The sequence below is a fragment of the Phoca vitulina genome, unplaced genomic scaffold (genome assembly GCF_004348235.1).
Source record: "Phoca vitulina isolate PV1807 unplaced genomic scaffold, GSC_HSeal_1.0 scaffold35, whole genome shotgun sequence".
NCBI lineage: Eukaryota > Metazoa > Chordata > Mammalia > Carnivora > Phocidae > Phoca > Phoca vitulina.
In genome coordinates, this window is record NW_022589738.1 from 6,373,271 (window position 1) to 6,395,421 (window position 22,151).

At 37.1% G+C, this 22,151-nt stretch overlaps 1 protein-coding gene across 13 annotated transcripts in view; it reads right to left on the reverse strand.

The window, feature by feature from the left end:
• The window catches only part of DMD (dystrophin), a 2,446,616-nt gene that overhangs the window by 1,527,870 nt on the left and 896,595 nt on the right, over positions 1-22,151 (reverse strand). For 12 of the 13 annotated variants that reach the window (XM_032426634.1, XM_032426635.1, XM_032426636.1 and 9 more), the window contains exons 8-9: positions 19,633-19,814; positions 18,272-18,403 (exon numbers count right to left, since the gene is read on the reverse strand). In XM_032426634.1, the coding sequence (XP_032282525.1) occupies positions 18,272-18,403; positions 19,633-19,814 (314 nt within the window). The remainder of the gene's footprint in view (positions 1-18,271; positions 18,404-19,632; positions 19,815-22,151) is intronic. The other variant, XM_032426633.1, reaches the window with a different exon arrangement.

Consider the following 22,151-nt stretch of genomic DNA (forward strand, 5'->3'; position numbering starts at 1 on the left):
CGATGTTTATAGCAGCAATGTCCACAATAGCCAAACTGTGGAAAGAGCCAAGATGTCCATCAACAGATGAATGGATAAAGAAGATGTGGTATATATACACAATGGAATATTATGCGGCCATCAAAAGGAATGAAATCTTGCCACTTGCAATGACATGGATGGATCTGGAGGGTATTATGCTGAGTGAAATAAGTCAGTCAGAGAAAGACATGTATCATATGATCTCACTGATATGAGGAATTCTTAATCTCAGGAAAGAAACTGGGGGTTGCTGGAGTGGTGGGGGGTGGGAGGGATGAGGTGGCTGGGTGATAAGACATTGGGCAGGGTATGTGCTATGGTGAGCGCTGTGAATTGTGTAAGACTGTTGAATCACAGACCTGTACCTCTGAAACAAATAATACATTGTATGTTAAAAAAAGAGAAGAAGATAGTAGGAAGGGAAAAATGAAGAGGGGGAAATCGGAGGGGGAGACGAACCATCAGAGACTATGGACGCTGAGAAACAAACTGAGGGTTCTAGAGGGGAGGGGGGTGGGGGGATGGGTTAGCCTGGTGATGGGTATTAAGGAGGGCACATATTGAATGGAGCACTGGGTGTTATACGCAAACAATGAATCACGGAACACTACATCAAAAACTAATGATGTAATGTATGGTGATTAACATAATAAAATTAAAAAAAATAAAGAGAAAGGAAAAAATACTTTTAATCCTATGATATAAATCATACTGAATAGATTTCAGGATACCAGGTCCTAGATCCAGTGTTTGAAATTTCACTTGGGTTGGAAAGCAATTGATCACCATTGCAGAATTTACTCTGTGACACTTAGGGGCAAGACACTCTCAACCTTCTGAATTAATCAGGAACCTGGATATCTGAAGATCTGTTCAAGCCTACTTAAAACAAGCACAGACACCAGTAAATTGAGTATACTCATTCCCGAACACCTGTTAGGCACCATGCTGGCTACTTTTCACAATTGATCACTATTCCTCATAAGAATTTCATAAATTGTGGCAGACAGTATTTTTCAAGATGGATACAACAAAAGCTTTCACCCTACATACTCTTAAAACTATAACAGTGATGGGGCAACCTGGGTGGTACAGTCAGTTAGGTGAATGACTCTTGTTTTCAGCTCAGGCCCTGATCTCAGGGTCTTGAGATCGAGCCCCAGGTCAGGCTCCACATGCATTGCAGAGTCTGCTTAAGTTTCTCTCTCCCTCTGCTCCTCTCCCCCCCCCCCGCACCCCCACCGTCCCTTCTCTCTCTCAAATAAATAAATAAATAACAGTGACACTTCTCCGTCATGAGTTCGATTTATTTTCTGTCCCCTTGAATATGGGTGGACCTGTGATCCCAGAGCAAATTACACTATGTGACTTCCAAGACACAAAGGATGCTACAGCTTCCATGTGGTGCTCTTTAGATCACTTGCTCTTGGAACGCAGGCAACATTCTGTGAAAGGCCACAAATACACCTGGAGAGGCCACATGTAGGTATTCCGGCCAACTGCCCTGGATGAAGTTCCAGCACTACCCACCGGACATAGGAGTGAAGAAGCCTTAGCAATGACTCCAGCCCTTGTTACTGTCTTATTTCAACAGCATGAGAAGCCCCAGGCCCAGTTAACTCACAGAATCACGAGACATCATGGCAATAATGACTGTTATTTTTGTAAGCTCTTAAATTTTGAAGTGACTTGCTACATGGCAATAACTGGCAAATAAGATAAGCATGACTGTATTACACAGGGGAGTTAAGAGACAAACATCTGTATCACACAGCAAGTAAGAAGATGAATCAAAATTTTAACACACTTATGACATCATGCTTCCTCAAAGATATGTTTTATTTGTAAAAATGTATTAAAATAAATGTTTGACATTAATATTCCTGAAGAGGCCAAAAATAAGCTAAACAAGACGTACTACACCAAGTCTACGAAAAGATCCACTTTATAACTGATTACAAATAAGCCACCTGGCCTTTTTAAAGACTGTTACCCAAACAGATTAACTCAATTCCATGCAATAATTCTTTCCACCTTCATAAAACCACCAAGCCCCAGAAAATGTGATAAACATGAAGTAAATGGGGGACATTCAGATATCCCCCCCCTTTTTTTTTTTGCAGAAATTGACTCCACTTTTCTATCCTTTACAGCTGCACCTACAGAGCTATCTCTGGTAATCAAGAGACAGATGGGAAAAGTCCATTTCCAGCATGGCTGGTTAAACTATCTTTCATTTTTTCCAGAAACTGTGAGTATCCTTGCCAAAGGTAAAAATGGGAATTTCATTCTACACTTTTGGATTTAGTTTATTTTTTGGCTTCTATCATGACTTGTAATTATAATGCAAAATTCAAGAAATTTCACCTGCATTAATATATGAATTTTTTCACCCTTAAGCACTTATTTAGTGCTTATTCAGTGAGAAGGTGAGTGAAGGCTTTTTTTTTTATATGAGCTGTGTTAATTATTTCAGCCACCATATGAAGTAGAAATTAACTCCATTTTAGAGATGAGAAAACTGAGTCATAGAGAGAAAAGTGATATATTCAGGTCCCACAGAAAGTTATTACAATAGTAGGGCTAGAGTTTGAACCAGATTAGCTTCCTCTCACCCTCCTGTTTTCAGCTCAAGAGAAGGCTCTACTAATACTTTGAGCTACAGAATGCTCCTTTAACCTTATAAAATTTCCATTATTTTTAAAAATTTCAGGCCTTGTTTGTTTCCTTCACAGTATTTATAACAATTTATAGTTATTTTTAATTTGATTTTTTAAAACATTTTAGTCTCTTTTCCCATCTTTAAATTAAGCTTCAAGAAAGCAGGTAGCACTTCCATCCTGTTCATTGAAAAACTCAAGAACTAGAAGAGTTCTGCTACATAGTCTATGCTCAATGCATGCTGATTAGGTAAATGAATAGAATCTACACCATTAATACTAGGATATCTGACTCAAAAATCTGACTCTAAATGTAAGAATTTTGTATACCAGATATTGAAAAATTCAGAAACATTTCAGATAGTGTTATTTAGCCATGTGGGTCTTTTTCTCCCTTTTCCATTTTATAGATTAAAAAAAATGAAGGGTAAGAGTGTATTTGTTCCAAGTAATATTATTACCTATATTCTTTCTAAAGTCCCCCACCCCTCCCAGTTTCAAAGTTCTACTTGGAAATCATCAGTGCATCGATCTTTAGAGGTAAGCTCAAACCTGACAATTCTGTTTCTAGGTCACTTGTTCAGTGACATCAGAAAGTATAAAGGCTTCCATGAAGAAGATCAATAGTGCTTTTAATCTAAGGAGTGTTCCCCACTGGCTGGCTTTGCACCCTCTATCTGCCAATTCTTCCATACAATCTGTGTTCCAACTAAGGGACAAGTTGTATTGGGAGGGGCCAATGGCATGGGCAGAGTGAAGAATCTCCTCTTCCCCTACCTCCCCTGTACATAGAAACACTGGGACTAAAACCACCTACAAGTGCCTTTATTTCTGTTTTAGAAGGAAGCATTGCTATATTCTACTTCGCATGGTTCCAAGATTATTTCTCAGCATCTTTAGAATTATAAAGTACATCCTTTTCCTTTGAATCCTTTATCCTGTATATTAACTCTTGGAGTCGCCAAACTCTACACAGGTTTCAATTCAAAAGTTTGTTTATAAATCAGTTTAGAACCTAGGCTGTAACTTCGCATTGACCTGAATAAAATATAATAAGGTCCTCAGGTTGGACCACAAAATTTCATTTAACTCCTGATGTACTTAAAGTAGTAACCATGATATTGGTGCCAGTTTTTGAGAAGCCACAATGTGCCTGGACCATGGAAGGGTCTTTATATAATTCATCTTACTTAATCCTCCTAACAGCAATATGAGTTAGATATAATTACCATAACAACACATGAGGAGATAAGGCCCAGAAAGGGCAAGAAAGTTTTTCAAGGCCACATAGCTGGAAACTGGCAGAGGTGGAATGGGAACTTTGGTCTCTCTGGTGCCAGACTCTGGGCTCCCTTCTCTTTGCTCAACTAGTACTTTCCTTCTCAAAAACTGGATGCTTCTTTGGGTAAATGTGGTTTCATTTTGAGGTTTCACAAATGAATGTTTCCCTGCTTTTGGAGTATCAAATGCAGGTCGCTGTTTATCTCAACTACTTTCAGGTAAGAGTGTAATTTCTGGCCTGGGACACAAATTCCATCAAGCCCTAAGATAGTTTAACATAAACAGCTGGCTACCTATACAATATCCATTTCCTTCCCTGTTTCCTAGTAGAATCTGATTAGATTCAGGAATGACCATGTTCCATTTGGGTATGTGATTCAAGATGGCTGAGTTTTGACAGCTCTAAGCCAATCATGGTAGTATATTCTGTCTCCCCTTACTGGTTTAGACACAAGGATGTGGCATACTCCTGTCTGAAAAAATGTAAAGGAAAATATGCTAGGGAGCTTCAAGGAAATACTTCCTCATTCTTAAAAGAGGCATCCATTTAGATCATGACAAACATGCATTAATCAATAGATGGTTTCAACAGCTGGGCAGCTTCTGGGGAAAAGATTAAAATTGTTTTCAACTTTGCAACTTGTGCCAGTTTTAGTAGAATCAAAGTTTAAAAAACAGAACCAGAAGAATCCATGAGAGAATCTGTTTAAAGCATCCTTTCGAGAGCAGAGCCCTTTATAAATATGACCTCTCTACTTCCAACAGAAAAGTTGTAAAATACAAGATTAAAGAATTCCCAAAAAACATGAAATAGTAATATTTTGAATGAAGTAAAACACCACAAATAAATTCAAAAGACAAGTAACAAACAGTAAAAATTATTTGCATTTCATGTCATGGAAAATGGCTAATGTATTTAATATATAAGTGATTCCTGAAAACCGATCAGAAAGACACTATTCCAACTGACAAAAATTGGGAACATTAAAATTTTCTAGAAATAGAAATCCTACTGGTTCTTATGCACATGGAAAGATGCTCAGTCTCTCTCAGAGTAAGGAAAACTGCAAATACTTACAATTTTATGAGCATGCGCACACACAGGGTGGCACAAACACAGTGGCAATTTCATGGTGCCATTTCATTTTAACTGACTTTTATCCTGTTGATTTTTCAATCATATTTCTGCATATCCTATAGTAAGAATAAGTTAAACAAAATTTGACATGTAGAAGTTTTGATGACACTACTTTCTTCAATCATTCAACTCCTAAAACATGCCATTTGGAGTAAGGCTAGTATAGATGTGAGAGTGTGCAAACTGGCATGTATGCATGAAAGAGGGAAAGAGCAAGAGGCAAGGAGAAGAAGGAGGAAGCAAACTGATGGAAGAGCATAATTTAAAGGCATGTTCTAAAGATCTAGATGTAAGGGGGAGCGTACAAAGGAGAAGTCATAGAGGAGACTGGCAAGGTTCACCAGATCTGAGAAAGTCTTGAAATCCAGGCTAACAGACAGGAAGGAAGAGATGCTAGAAACAATCCGCAGTGGAAATGGGAAGAAATGAAGAACCAATTAGGTATGAAGGAGTTCAGAAAGGAATCACACATGGCTAGATGGGTTTAAGCCTGGGTAGGAATAGATGTCAGAAGAGACTCCTAGCCTCATGGGCAATGATGAGGTCATCTTCAAAATATTAAAGTTGAGGTTATGGTAAGACATCCACGTGTGGAAACTGCCCGTCAGTAGGTAGATTAAATTGTAGAACTGGGGTAGAGCTGAAGCTCTGAGAAGCATGGATTATGTCTAAATAGACACAAACATGGAGGGCATGAGCACTTTGTATGATGGGTGCTTCCTTTTCCTTCTAGTTTGTGATTATCTAAATGTCATTTCTAGCTATATACAGTGTGATCCACTGTATCTCCACCTAACCCTATACTTTATGTTTATCATCTAAAATATTTAACGATAACTCTGTTTTTCCAGACTCCAACTTTAACTATTTTGAAGATATGGTTCAAATATGATTTTCCTGTTTTTCCCCTTTGTTATTACAAAGGCTAATTTTAGTCTTTGATAAAATTATTCCATTTGTAATGTTCACAGATTTTTTAATATGGAGAATGATTCCCTATAGTGTTTCTATATACTTTATGTTTGGTATCTCTATCTGAAATGTTCAGTTGTTTATTTCATAAATGCCTAAATAATTATTTATTTGTCCTATTGCTGGTAGGAATACCCCCAGGAAATTGACAACTATTGCTCATCAGACAGTGAGGGAAAAAAGATGATTTATTTTTCTTTCCAAATGCTTTTCAGTATTTACAAATATTAAAAGACTAAGGAGAATGATGATGATTAGAGTGGAACAGACCCTCTGGTTGATGTGGCTGGGAGTCTGAAATAGTCAAAGATCAAACCTGTACTAGAAGTCATGACACCTGGCTTGAGTCCCAGCTCTGCCAGTTACTCAGTGCTTAACCAAATCCTTTATTCCATTTAAATTTCTTGTACTTTAAAACATGAGTCTAATAAAATCATTCGACAGGCTCATTGTACTGGTCAAATGAGATATATAATCAAAAGTCTTTTAAAAACTGCAAATGTTAGTAAAAGATGAGAGGTGCCCTCTTTTTTGTTTGTGCCCCTTTTGCAAGAATGCTACGAGTAGGATTCCCTTTTGTTCTTAAAAAAATTATAAGAGCATAAGCAAAGTATGGGTAACTTTCCAAGGCCTCATTCCTTTACCCTGTGAGCTATTAGAGAGAAGAAGACACTGTTTGTAGGTCAAAGTATTTATTAAATGAATGTGGACATCTGGGCCCTAAGCTGAGCAAGGAACAAAGATCAATAAGGCTTTTAGAGGCAGAAATATAGGTACGTCCTTCATTGTTTTTTTTTTTTTTTTTCTTTGTTTCTTTTTTCTTCTATGCTGTTTTGGCCGAAGGGTGCTTTCACAATACTTCTGGAGGAAGGAAGAAGCTCATGCACAGCCAACAAAGGAGAAAGGGAACAACTCGACCCTTGGGGCACCTGGGAAAAGCCCGGTGATACCAGTTTTGTTGTTAGCTTGCAGGTAATGGATGCCTTCCTCAGATTTGCATCCCAGGGTGTTAGACAGCAGAGGGCGGAAAACACCCTCCACCAAAGATGTCCATGTGCTAACCCCTGGAACCTGTGAATATGTTACACTATATGGCAATGAAGAATTAAGGTTGCAGATGGAATTAAATTTGCTAAGCAGGTGACCTTAAAATAAGTAGACTTTCCTAGATTATCCAGGTGAGCCCAATTATGAGTTCTTAAAGGCAGAGGAGGAAGACAGAAAAGTAGGTCAGAGTGATATGATATGACAAAGACTTACCTTGCCCTTGTTATCTTTGAAGATAAAAGAGGATCATGAATCAAGGAATGGGGGCAGCCTCTAAAAGTTGGAAAAAACAAGGAAATGGAATCTCCCCTACAACCTCCATAAGGAAGGCAGTCATACTAACACCTTGATTTTAGCCCAGTGAGACCCATTTTGAAATTCTACACTGTAAGATAGTAAATTCGTGTTGTTGAAAGCCACTAAATTTGTGGGTATTTGTTACATCAACAAGAGGAAACCAATATACAGATTCATTATCAGTTAGCAGGATGGGTTACGCCAAGAGAAATATGCTTTTGTCCATGTAGACATAAACTATTCAGTGTAGGTTTTTTAAGGGCCTCAATGCAGGTAGCCCCTCACTTTCATTCTCTTGAATCCACTCCAACCAGCAAAATCGTCCGAAAACCACACACTCCACTGGAATTGTTCTTATCAGTGTCAATATTACCTAGAATGAACATGTAACTTATTGGCCAAAATAGGAGTATTCAGAGTGAATGGAGGTGTTATTAGTAATTCCACTTTGATAACTGTTATATTATCAGGACTTCCCAGGGACCCTATCTCACTGACAATTCACTGGTTAATTTCCAGTGTTATTTGAACTAATCAGCAATACTTAATGCTGTTAAATAATGTCCTCTCCCTGAAACACTTTCTTCTCCTGGCTTCTGGAATACCACACCCTTCTCCTTTTTCCTCTCCTCTTTCTGTCCATCCTTGTTATCCCCTTTGCTGGTTCCTTCTCATCTTTAAATACTGGGATCTCTTACTTCTCTGTACTTTTTTTCCTAGGTGATCTCGTCCAGGTGAATGGATTTAAATACTATCTATGTTGTTAATGACTTCCAAATTATCCTGAACTCTGATCTGGGAAACCCAGATTTATGTATGTATAATCAAGTCTCATGAGCATCTCAAGATTAACATATTCAGTGTAATCCACCACATCAACAAAAGGAAAAATAAAAATCCCATGATCGGGGTGCCTGGGTGGCTCAGTTGGTTAAGCAACTGCCTTCGGCTCAGGTCATGATTCTGGAGTCCCAGGATCAAGTCATGCATCGGGCTCCCTGCTCAGCAGGGAGTCTGCTTCTCCCTCTGACCCTCCCCCCTCTCATGCTTTCTCTCTCTCATTTTCTCTCACACAAACAAATAAATAAAATCTTTAAAAAAAATCCCATGATCATCTCAAAAAATGCAGAAAAAAACATGTGACAAAATTCAACATCCATTCATGATAATAACTCTCAACAAAGTGGGCACCGAGGGAACATATCTCAACATAATAAAGGCCATCTATGACAAGCCCACAGCTAACATCACACTCAATGGTGAAAAGCTGACTTGTCAGGAACAAGACAAGGATGCCCACTCTCCCCACTTTTATTCTCTGTAGTACTGGAAGTCCTAGCCAGAGGAATTAGAGAAGTAAAAGATATAAATTCAAATAGAAAAGAAAAAATAAAACTGTCACTATTTGCAGATGACATGATACTATATACAGAAAATTCTAAAGACTCCACCAAAAAAAAAAAAAAATCAAAAAACTCTTAGAGCTAATAAATTCAGTAAAGTTGCAGGATATAAAATCATACAGAAATCCATTGTGTTTCTATATACTAATAACTATTAGAAAGAAAAATCAAGAAAAGAATCCCATTTACAATCACATCAAAAAGAATAAACTAACAAGGAATAAATTTACCCAAGGAGATGAAAGACCTGTATACTAAAAACTATAAGACATCGATGAAAGAAACTAAAGAGGACACAAATAAATGCAAATATATTCCATGTTCATGGGCTGGATGAATTAATATTGTTAAAATGTCCATACTACCCAACGCAATCTACAGATTCAATGTAATCTGTATCTCAGTTCCAATGGCATTTTTCACAGACTAGAACACTTCTGAAATTTGTACAGAATCACAAAAAAACCTTAATAGCCAAAGCAATCTTAAGAAAGAAGAATAAAATTATAGGCATGATACTCCCTGATTTCACACTCTATTACAATGCTATAGTAATCAAAACAGTATGGTGCTGACATAAAACAGACACATAAATCAATCGACAGAATAGAGGCCCCAGAAATAAACCCATGTATACACGGACAATTTAAGACAAAGTAGTTAAGAATATACACTGGGGAAAAGACAGTCTTTTCAATAAATGGTGTTGAGAAAACTGAACAGCCACGTGCAAAAGAATGAAACTGGATCACCATCTTGCACCATACACAAAAGTTAACTCAAAATGGATTAAACACTTGAAGATAAGACCTGAAACCATAAAATTCCTAGAAGAAAACAGAGTCATTAAGCTCCTTGACATTGGTCTTTGTGATGATTTTTTGATTCTGACTCTAAAAGCAAAGTCAATAAAAGCAAAAATAAATAACTGGGACTACATCAAACTGAAAAGATTTTGCACAGTAAAGGAAACCTACCATATGGGAGAAAATATTTGCACATCATATGTCCAATAAGGGATTAATATCCAAAATATATAAAGAACTCATGCAACTCAACAGCAAAAAAAAAAAAAAAAAAAAAAACCAACAAACAATAAACAATTAGGTTTAAAAAATGGGCAGAAGATCTGAATAGATATCCTGTCAAAGAAGCCATACAGATGGCCAACAGACACACGGAAAAATGCTCAACATCACTAATCATCAGGGAAATGTATATCAAAGCAATGAGCTATCACCTCACACCTGCTAGAATGGCTATTAACTAAAAGACAAGAGATAACAAGTGCTGGTGAGGATGTGGGGAAAAGGTAACCCTCATGCATTGTTGGTGGGAATGTCAGTTAATGCAGCCACTATGGAAAACAGAATGGAGGTTGCTCAAAATATTAAAAATAAAACAATATGATCAAGTAATCACACTTCTGGGTATTTACCAGAAGAAAATAAAAACCCTAATTCACAAAGATATATGTACCCCATCACTGTAGCTTTATTTGTAACAGCCAAGATATGGAAACAACTTAAATGTCCATAGATGGATGAATGGATAAAAAAATGTAGTATATATAAATACAATGGAATATTATTCAGCTATAAAAAAAGAATGAGATCTTGCCATTTGCGACTATATGGATGGACCTAGAGGGTATTGTGCTAAGTGAAGTAAGTCAATCAAAGACAAATACTGTATGATCTCACTTATATATGGACTCTTAAAACACACACACACACACACACACACACACACACAAATTGACAGAGAACACATTGGTGGTTGCCAAAGGCAAGGGGTGGGCGTGGGCAAAATGGGTGAAGGGGGTCAAAAGGTACAAATGTCCAATTAGAGAATAAATAAGTCATGGGGATATAATGTACAGCATAGGGACTATAGTTAATAATACTGTATTGCATATTTGAAAGTTGTTAAGAGAATAAATCTTAAAAGTTCTCATCGCAGGAAAAATTCTGTAATTATGTATGGTGACAGATGTTAATTAGACTTATTATAATCATTCTGCAATATATATAAATATTGAATCAAATCATTATGTTGTACATGTAAAACTAATACAATGCTGTATGTCAGTTATACCTCAAATTTTAAAAATTAAAAAATAAGTAATGATTAACATGTTCAAAAGTGAGCTTCTAACCTTACTCCCCAAACTGTTCCTCCTATAGGTTATCCTATCTTGGTTGGTGGCAACTCCTTTCTTCCAACTGCTTAAGTCAAAACCTTGCACTAATTCTTGGTTCTTTGAATTCTTTCATAACTCATACCCACTATGTCATGTGCAACATGATCTTGATGCAATGGTGGTCTCCAATTCTGCTCCCAGGTATGCCATCCCAGAGATCATGAAACAGAAAGGCTCACTGACCAAGCTGTTATGTTCAAATCCCAACATTTATTAAATAATTTTAAAGCATATAGCAAGAAGCAAGAAGAAAGAAATGGGGGGCAGGTAATGCAATTAGGATAAGGCCAAACAGTGTGAAGGACCACACTATTTAAATCTCAGCTTGTGCAATGTTCATATATTTTGCTCTGTCCATCTTTCTGGATCGTGGTGCAGTGGACAGAACCAGAGGTGACATCTGAGGGAGGGGTACAATAAACAGAAGGTGCCTAAGGCCACCACATATACTTGCTTTACTAGAGAGACACAGGGACAAGCATACCTAGCCCATAACTGTAGCTCATTACTTAGTCTGCAAAAGAGCTATGGGAATTACTTGCATTTTTTATGTAGTACACTTGGGAGACCATAATGAGACCGTACCGAGTATTATCAGTAGGTACCCAATTTAGGAATGATGTAGGTGACATGATCGATCATACCTTATGATTTGGTCTTTTCATTTTTTTCTATTCACTAGTTACACTCGTGTATTCCATTATTTATTCTCTATTTTTACCATGTGTAATAGGTTAAGTTACTACCTATAATTAATACACATTGTTACCTATGTCTTCCTTATCAAAGCTAATTTTTTTTAAATTTATTATCATTTTTGGCTTTTTATGTTTTTATTTTAATTCTAGTTACTTAAAGTGCTATATTACTTTCAGGTGTACAATATAGTGATTCAACAATTTCATACATCACCCGGGTACTCAACTCATCAGTTAAATTTAACACATGGGTTTCATAAACTACTAGTTTACTTATGATTAATGCTTAATGCCTCTTAGAAATTTTATCTATCCCCTTTAGTTTTTTTAATAACACAAATATTGTCTAAGAATACAACAAAATGTGTTTTACATTGCATTAGCAAATCCTGTAGGTTGTCCAAAACATTATCTAGAATTCAACTATGATGCATCATGCTCATTGATAGAACCATCATAAAAAAAAAGTGTGGAGTTTCCTCAAAAATTAAAAAAAAAAAAAATAGAACTACCATATGACCCAGCAATCCCACTTCCCACTTCTGGGTATATATCTGAAGAAAATGAAAACAGTATCTCAAAGACATATCTGCACTCCTATGTTCATTGCACCATTACTCACAAGAGCCAAGATATGGAAACCATCTAAATATCCATCAACAGATGAATGGAAAAAGGTGTATATATACACAGTGGAATATTATTCAGCCTTAAAAAGGAATAAAATTCTGTCATCTGTGGTGTGCCTAGGTGGCTCAGTCCATTAAGGGTCCAACTCTTGATTTTGGCTCAGGTGATGATCTCAGGGTCAGGAAACTGAGCTCCACGCTCAGAAGGAGTCTGCTTGAGATTCTCTCTCTCCCTCTCCCTCTGCCCCTCCCCCCACATTCTCACACTCTCTCTAAAATAAATAAATAATTATTTTTAAAAAATTCTGCCACCTGTGACAACAATGGATGAACCTGAAGGACATTATGTTAAGTGAAATAAGTCAGATACAGAAAGACAAATATTGCATAATCTCATTATAGATGAAATCTAAGAAACAAAAATAAGAACAAAGTAATGCCAAACTCATAGAAACAAGAGAATGGTAATGTCACCAGGGGTTAGAGAGAAAAAGTCATGGGGAGTTATTGCTTAATGGAAAGTGAGTTTCCATTTTGCCAGATGAAAAGAGTTCTGGAGACAGATGGTGGTGGTGATGGATGTACAATTTTATGAATGTACTTAAAACCACAGAACTGTACACTTAAAAACAGTGTAGGTAGTAAAGTTTATGTTAAAAAATTTTTTTAATGGAGGGAAAAAGAAAAAGAATCCAGATCCAACTCTCTCTCATATGCTGAGTGGATTATTGCAATAACAATCTAACTCGTTTCCTTGGTTCCACCCTTGCTCCCTTTAGTCTATTCCCCACATAGCAGCCATGTTGAAATAATACGAGTTTATGTCACTCCTCCAATAGCCTTCCATCTCATTGGTAATAAAAACCAAAGTCCTCACCATTACTTACCAGGTCTTATGTGATCTGGTCTACCGTTACAGCTCAGCAACATCTCCCAGCACTGTGCCTTCCCTCCTACCTTTCCTTGAGTAGTCCAAGTATCCCCACAGCTCAGGGCTTTTGTACCATCTATGCTTCCTCCTCAGAGGTTGGTCTTCTCCCAGAGACCCACACCTCTTTTCAGTCTTTACTCAAAATTTACTTTTTCTGACTACTCCAGTTGTCACATACTGCATATTCTACTTTCCTCTTTTATTTTTTTCTTTTTACCACTAACTATTGTAATTACTACTGAATTTTGCTTTACTTTATACATATTACTAGCATATTATCTGAAATATTCTTTCACTTATTCATAATGTTTATCTTATTCATATTTTGACTCTCCCATAAGCCTATGCTCTCCATTAGGGCACAAATTATTTTGTAAGTTTGTTTACTGATGCACCAATTGGTGGAACCAATTATTATATGATATTGATTGCAATATCATATAATAATACCTGGCACATAGTAGGTGATTAAAAATTAAGTATTAAATGATTACAGGGGCACCTGGGTGGCTCAGTCAGTTAGGCATCTGCCTTTGCCTCAGGTCATGATCTTGAGGTCCTGGGATTGAACCCCACATCGGGCTCCCTGCTCAGTGGAGAGTCTGCTTCTCCCTCTCCCTCTACTCCTCCCCTCTGCTCCTGCTCTCTCTCTCTCAAATAAATAAATAAAAACTTTTTAAAAATGATTACATAAATGAATACTACTCCATGTGTGAGTAATCCCGTGTGTGTATGTGTGTGTGTGTGTGTGTGTGTGTGTGTGTAGAGAGAGAGAGAGAGAGAGAATTCAGTGTTAGTATGAAGAACATTAACTTGAGGTTAGATAAATCGAAATATGAATCCAGGCTCTGCCACTTATTGGTTAGGCTTTGAAATTTTGATTAAACTACCCAATGTGAAAGGAGACAAAAGTCACTCTAGGCTGAGAGAACCAAAAAAAGCTAAGATAGGAAATTGTTTGGCACTTATGGAAGACAGCAAGTGATTTAATTTGGTTGGAGTAAAGAAAACATGAAATAGACTACTGTGAAATAAACATGAAAATATAAATAGATAATAGATCATGGAGCTTCTTGATGAAATTGAAGAGAGTGGACCTGTTATAAAGGCAAAAGGAAGTGAAGAAAGTTTTGTGAATGATATTGTTAAAGTTGTTAATATGGAAATTTAATCTGATTTAGAGGGGACTAAGATAAAGATAGTGACATTGATCGAAAAGGTATTTCTGTAATCCAGAAGACATGTATTGAGGGCCTAAATCAGAGGACATAACATCAGGGACATAGCTTAATGGAGTAATTTTGTAAAGAAGGAATTGACTTTGCATGTCTCATTAATGAATACCAGATCAATAAAGAGACCAAAGAGTACGATGTCACATATTTAAGTATCAATGACTGCTGAGTAATATTCTCACTTCTATAACAAAAAGGGACAAGAAATGGATTTGTGAGCAATGAAACAAAGTTCCCTTCAGGACATACCAGGTTTAAGAAATCAGTGGACATCTAGGTATAGATACATGCCAAAGAGTTGAAAATGAGTTGGAAATGTGGCTGTAACTTAAAAGATATTGAAAGTGGGTAAAAACACAGATGACAACGGTCATCCGAATACAGCTTGAAGCCAGGAGGTTAAATATATTGATAACAGGGAGACTATAATACATGGCTCAAGGGATCTTTCATGAAGCTCTTATGCAAAGGGAGTTAGAAGAGAAGAAAGCCAGATAGTAAAAGAGATACAGAACAGAGATGGAGAAGAAGCTAATGAGTCTAGAAGCTAGGAGAAAAGTTATTTCAATTACGATGGAAAGCCTGAAAGCTGAAAAGATGACATTGGATTTGGTGATGAAGTATAATTATTTGTGGACTAAATAAATGAATAAATAAAGCATAGACTATTCTACAGAAGGTGATAAATGAAAGAGTCACATAACAGTATATTAACAAGATAAAGTGGACTGATGTGTTTCAGAAGAGGTGACATACACTAGAGGAGTTCTAAGCAGGGTTAGGCTCCAGGAAAGAAACAGAAACTGAAAGTGAAAAAGATACTGGGTATTTTTGATATAAAATTAGGAGTAGAATGAGAGGCATGATCAAAGTCATAAAAATATGAATTAAGTAAAACCATAAAAAAAAAATGTCCTCCATCCAAGGATGGATGGCAACAAAGTGATATGCAATGAGGGAAAGCCAGAGGTTCACACCAGATAGTATTTCTTCTTGGCAAATTATGAGAAAAACTTATTTATAAACAGGGATCCTGAGGTAGGTCGACTGCTTCACCCCAATAGATTTTCAAACTGCAAAGAGTATAAATCGGATTTTTCAAGTTTAGGACAGATGGGGATAACTGATGATTCTAATATATTGGGAACTTTTTTAAAAAAATATTTTATTTATTTATTTGACAGAGAGAGAGAGCACAAACAGGGAGAGTGGCAGGCAGAGGGAGAGGGAGAATCAGGCTCCCCACAGAGCAAGGGAAGCCCGATGTGGGACTCGATCCCAGGACCCTGGGATCATGACCTGAGCCGAAGGCAGTCACCCAGGACCCCGGGATCATGACCCGAACAGAAGGCAGTCGCTTAACCAACTGAGCCACCCAGGCACCCCAATATATTGGGAACTTTTAAGTAATTCACAGAATTTCTGCTTTCCATAGCGGACAGGCACCCACGTAGCTTGCTTTCCTATTATGGAAAACTTCACCGCCTTTGCAGACCACCAAGTAAACCACTTGAATGAAACTCTCTAATGGAGTCCGGTCTGGCCTGTCTTGAGTTCATTTGAAGTGGATCAGATACAACCTGTAGGGGGCAGTATAGGTTCAGCCCCTCTGAGAAACGCTTCAGAAAAAATTTTTCTTAGTATATCGTTAAGACATAAACTTATCAAACTAACTACATGTAACATCTACATGTAACATCATCTTCTGATGTGATTCCTTTAGAAACAGGCAGAATATATCATTCCTCATCAATTGTAATTCATGCTTCTTCTTTTCTAAAGGACACCATCAGGTTTATTTCAATGGCTTATGCTAAATAAAACAGGTAAGTGAATTTGTTGAATATTTTTGTTACGACACATTATATATTTTGTAGTATTTATACAAAGGTAGAATGAACAAATAGAGTCTAGCAAAATTAAGTCCACTTATAATTACTTCATTAAGGAGTCATAACTGAGCAATGCCTTAATGGGGTTGGTAATGAGATAAAAATGTGCCACCAGAAGAGGCATTGGAGAAAAACTTCTGGAAAAGCCAGCTCAATAAAGTGATAATGAGGGGGAAAAAGAACTCATCTCCTTGTCTTGACTTATGCTCCTTTATTTTAGGATGCACCCCTATTCTTTAAGACTTGGAGGTTTCAATGGGAGGATGGTGATGAAAAGAGTCCAGACAGTCAGGCAGTCAGGAGGGTGCGAGGGAGGAGGAAGAAGAGAAAGAGAAGGGCAGAAAGAGGAAACTTCAAATGTGGATAAAAATAGCATCTCCCACCTCTCCAAAGTTGTTATAAGGATTTCCTTAGTTCATATAAGGTGCACACTTGGCATAGAGCAACACTCAGTAATGAGTGGCCCAACTATTTCTATTTACTGATAATGAGAAAACTGATTAAGTTTCTTGTTCAAGATTATACAACGAACCTTTGTAAAAACATGGATATGGGAATTTAACTGAAGATGAGGCTGAGTCACACAAATGTTCTCACCCAGTCTCCTTTGTTCAGCTTTGCCAGAAAGCTAGCCAAGGATAGAGGGCATAACTATGCCCTGAAATATGCTTCCCTGGGGGAATCAGTGAGTGCTAAGAATTTTCAGCCTTATGCATAAATCAACTGTGCAAAATAATCACTAATTAAATACAACCACTATTTTAAAAAATCAGTGAGCCTCTAAACATGTACACTTTTTTCACCATATAGGATCAGGTCTATAATTTCTAAATTCCCATTCATAATGTAGTTCTGACAAAAGTCACTTCCTTAAGAACTTTCAAATTGCTCTACTAAACAAAATAGTTTTCTTCTAAAAAGAAATTCTAGCAAATCTCACAAGTCAAGCACATTTCATTTCCATGCTCTAACATAAACCAGGCTGTAATTTCTTGTATTTTTAGGTTTCCTACAATACTGCAATAATGGAAAATTCCACTGAGAAGACTCTTTATGCGGAAAGTACAAAATGGTGCATAGAATCTGACTGGTGCGGGAGTGACAGACTTTCTTGTACAAATAGTACAGAGCATGTTATATACATGTTTAAATTAGCCAAATTAAAATGTATCATGTGAAAAAGCTTATAGTTATATTTTCCTTTCATATTTTGGGGGGGGAGGGGCAGAGGAAGAGGGCGAGAGAGAATCTTAAGCAGGCTCCATGCCCAGCACAGAGCCGGATGTGGGGCTCAGTCTCACAACTCTGAGATCATTACCTGAGCTGACATCAAGAGTCAGACCCTTAACCGACTGAGCCACCCAGGTGGCCCTGTAGTTATATTTTTCTTAAATAGAGTATAAATATATTTTTATAGAATGAAAATATAATAAGAACATCTATATAGAGTGTATGTTTCCTTTAGGTATCAGGTATCTAGAAAAATCTCGCCAAGTAGTGTGACCAGTGAATTTCATCCATTTTCCCATTCTTTTAAAAATTACATATTTAAACCTTTAATGATGTTTTTGTATAACTATTGGTAGCCTTTATAAAAGAGAACCTTACAGGTAAATTATATAATGAAAGCACACACCACTATTCTAAGAATCCCCATTCATGAAGAATCAACCCATGTTAAACCTAGGGAAATCACAATAACGAAACAGCATCATGTGAGAACATCTAATACAACTGGGAATAATGAAACTGCTCCTGACGAAGGAGAAAAAAGGCACTGCAAAATTCAAACGAAAGCCATGTCAGGTTATCCTCGAGGAGGAAGTTCTTTGGTTTGTAGAACAGAGAGTAAATGTTGACAGACCTGTGAAGGAAGTGGGCTCCGTGTGGGGTCAGAGGTGGCGACATAAGCAGCCTGAGTGTAGGCATAGCTCTTGAACCGAGGCTTGGGAGAGGAAGGAGTTCGTTCATAGCCCTGTGCTAGACTGACTGTGATCTGCAGAGTAGGGTTACGGGGAAGGGGACAGAGGGGAGGAGGAGACATCATAAGTAACCCTGGAAGGACTGCTTTCCCACACACTACAAAAACAAACGTTAAATGGAAACAGTGAGATGAAAAGTTTAATTTGAAATGCACATAGTGCTATTGCAAACTGGTACACTTGCACAATTCTGGTGCTCAATGTCATGGTGGAGAGCGGGTACTCAGGGAAGGGATGAGGGCGGGACTTAACTATAAGGATTCCATACTGACACAGCTCCAGCACTCCTATGGGATGGTGCTCTTCAATCTGGCAAAAACAGGCATCCAAAAGCAATTTTCTCTGAACCCAAAGTAAACAAAACCAGAATTCATCAGGTCAAGTTCCTGGAAAGGACTGGAGCTTTCATAAGCAAAATACAGAACTAGTGCTTTAGGAGAGTGAGAAAATTAGGCCTAAGATTAGCTGTCCACACCTTCAGAAGGAATTATGCTAAAAGCTTTTTTTTTTTTTTTTTTAGGCTTTTTCATCATTGTTTGTGTCAAAGAAAGTAAAAGAAAACACCCCAAACAGCCACTCTTGGGAGCAAGAACAAGCCATGTAATAAAAGAATCCCACTAAATCCTGGACAATCATAAAAATCTTTATCATATGTATTCTCCCTTCAACTTTTATTTAAAGTATTATAAACTACTTTTATCAAAAATGTTATCTTGAATAATCAAAATTTGTTAATACATCAGTAGGTTGCCACTAAAAATAAGAAAGTATTATTAAACAGAGTACTTGCCTTTGCTCTTGCTCTCTTTGCTCTTTACTCTCGTTGACAGAAAGTTTCATACATATATGAGTCTATCTTTTATTTTCATTTTACACAATGGAAATGCAATATATTGTCTTCCATATTTCTATAACATAGTGCATATCAACAGCAGAGTATTTTAATAATGTGCTTTGAAAACAATATTATGGTCCATTATATCAGTTAAAATTCAGAAGGCTTATAGAGTTTCTCTATCTATAGGTAGATATATATATATACACATACCTACACACACACACACACATTATGCTATGTAGACATATATTTGTGTGTAGGTATGTGTATATATATACACGTTATGCTACATAGACATATTTATCATGTATTCATCATACATATAATAGATATGTATGTGTATAACTAAAAATGCATATACGATAGAAAATATCATTGATATTAAGTACTCTTTTGATACTTTACCTGTTGAGAATAATGCATTTGATGATGTAATTGAAAATGTTCTTCTCTTGTAACTTTTGATGGCCTTGGCAACATTTCCACTTCCTGGATGGCTTCAATGCTCACTTGTTGAGGCAAAACTTGGAAGAGTGATGTGATGTACATTAAGATGGACTTCTTATCTGGATAAGTGGTGGCAACATCTGTAAGCACATTAACACCCCACATCAATGTTTGGTTTCTATATTTGAGTCTCTGAAAGGCGAATGAACGAATAAATGTTACAGGAAGAAGACACATTAATGAGCACTCGATTGACCATGAATCTCCAGAGACTAATTAGAACATGATAATCACGCCGAAAATGGCCTTCCAATTTGGCAGACCAATGAGAGGAGCACTAAAGTTAATTTCTTTTTTCCTTGTTCACATAAAAACTTCATTCCATAATACTTTTTCCTAAGTCAAATTGCCAAACTGGCCCATCTAAGAGAGTGGTTTTCATTAGATAAGAAACACAATTAAAGATTATATCTTCCTTTCCATGGAAAGCTATATTAACGTGTCAATTAAAATAGTGCATTGGTAATTAAACAATTACACAAAAGAGCTTAATGCCTTGGCTTCCAGTAAGGAAAGCTTGCAAAATCTAATCAAATTTTTGCTGGTGATTAAGTATGTAAGGAGCAAAATATGTCTCTGTGTTGAAATGAACCATGTATTTCCACAATAACAATAAAATAAAACAACAATATACCATATGTATATGATTTGTAATATTCCTTAGGTATATTAAAAAACATTTGTTTACATTTTTGGTACATCTGTTAAAGTCAGATGTTACCTTCCTTCTCAGACTCTAGAGATAAATTTAAAAGTCCTTCACATAAAGTTGATCTGACATTATGTCCTTTGCCACATCCAGGGAATGAAAGAAACCCAGTATTTAAAGTCAATAATAATTTGTAACAACACACATAGTAAGTGGCAGCTCCTTCAAAAGGTTATTTTGCAACTTGGCATTACAATTTACCCACTGTGTTCATTCCAGGGAACCAAGATATAAAAATAATCCTTTATGTGAAGTGTATCATTAATCCCAGAAGTGTTAAAACATAAATCCTGGCAGGAGGCCAAGACAACTCTGCAGCAATGTGCCAGGCATTTTTCTTGCTATAAATTTATCTTAGCTTAGCTAGCATTAAAAGATCTTTTTTATGTTAAATATGTATATTCTGGTCAGGTGTTCTGATCATGAGTAAAAAAGCCAAGAGTCAAATCTCAAGCCCACTAACATAAAAGGAGGTTGAATAGGTAACTTAGTCAATGCCTTCACAAGTAGCAGGAATGTAATTAATTAGAACAATTATTTTTAAAAAAGATTTATTTATTTGAGAGAGAGCGCGTGCGTGTGTGAGTGGGGGGAGGGGTAGGAGAGAATCTCAATCAGACCTCCCTCTGAGCACAGAGCAGGGCTCCATCTCATGACCCATAAGATCATGACTTAAGCAGAAACCAAGAGTCATATGCTTAGCCAACTGAGCCATCCAGATGCCCCTAGAACAACTATTTTTTTTAATATATATTTGAAATATTTTATTTATTTATTAGAGAGAGAGAGACTGAGCGGGGGAGGGGGGTGAGGAACAGAGCAAGAGGGAGAAGCAGACTCCCCGTGGAGCAGGGAGCCCGACGAGGGGCTTGATTCCAAGACCCTGGGATCATGACCTGAGCCAAAGGCAGACGCTTAACCTACTGAGCCGCCAGGCGCCCTGTATTTTTTTGTTTAAATATTTTTAAAAAGAGCTACAGAGGGGGAAAAAGTTAATATTCCTTGGTCTGCTTCTATCCATAGTATAATAGAGTACTTCTCAATTTTTAATGTGCATATGAATCACCTGGGGACCTTTTTCAACTCGGACTCAAATTCAGTAGGTCAGGGGTAGAACCTGAAGCTCTGCATTTCTGACAAGCTGGCCGGTGATGCTGACACTGCTGACTTAAAGACCACACTCTGAGTAACAGGGTTGAAAATATTACACAGGAAGCAGACTGCTCTATCATCTGCCACTTCATTGTTTGGCTTTTTTCCCCCAAAAGATACTTAACTGGACACTTAAGTGCATAAGGCTGAGAGGTACAAAGTGATACAATACGTATTCTCTGCTCCTTTATTAAAATTATTACCCAACAAACGGTGAAGGTTAAGTTTTTGCAAGTATTTTTTTAGGAAGAACTAAAGAATACTTTGTACATAAGTACCGCCTTTCTAAAAAAAAAAAAAAAATCTGGGGCGCCTGGGTGGCTCAGTCGGTTGAGCGACTACCTTCGGCTCAGGTCATGATCCCGGAGTCCTGGGATCGAGCCCCACATCGGGCTCCCGGCTCAGCGGGGAGCCTGCTTCTCCCTCTGACCCTCCCCCCTCTCATGCTGTTTCTCTCTCACTCGCTCTCTAATAAATAAATAAATAAAATCTTTAAAAAAAATTAAAAAAAATCTTACTAACTTAGCTTTGAAATTGTGAAGACTAAAATATCCCT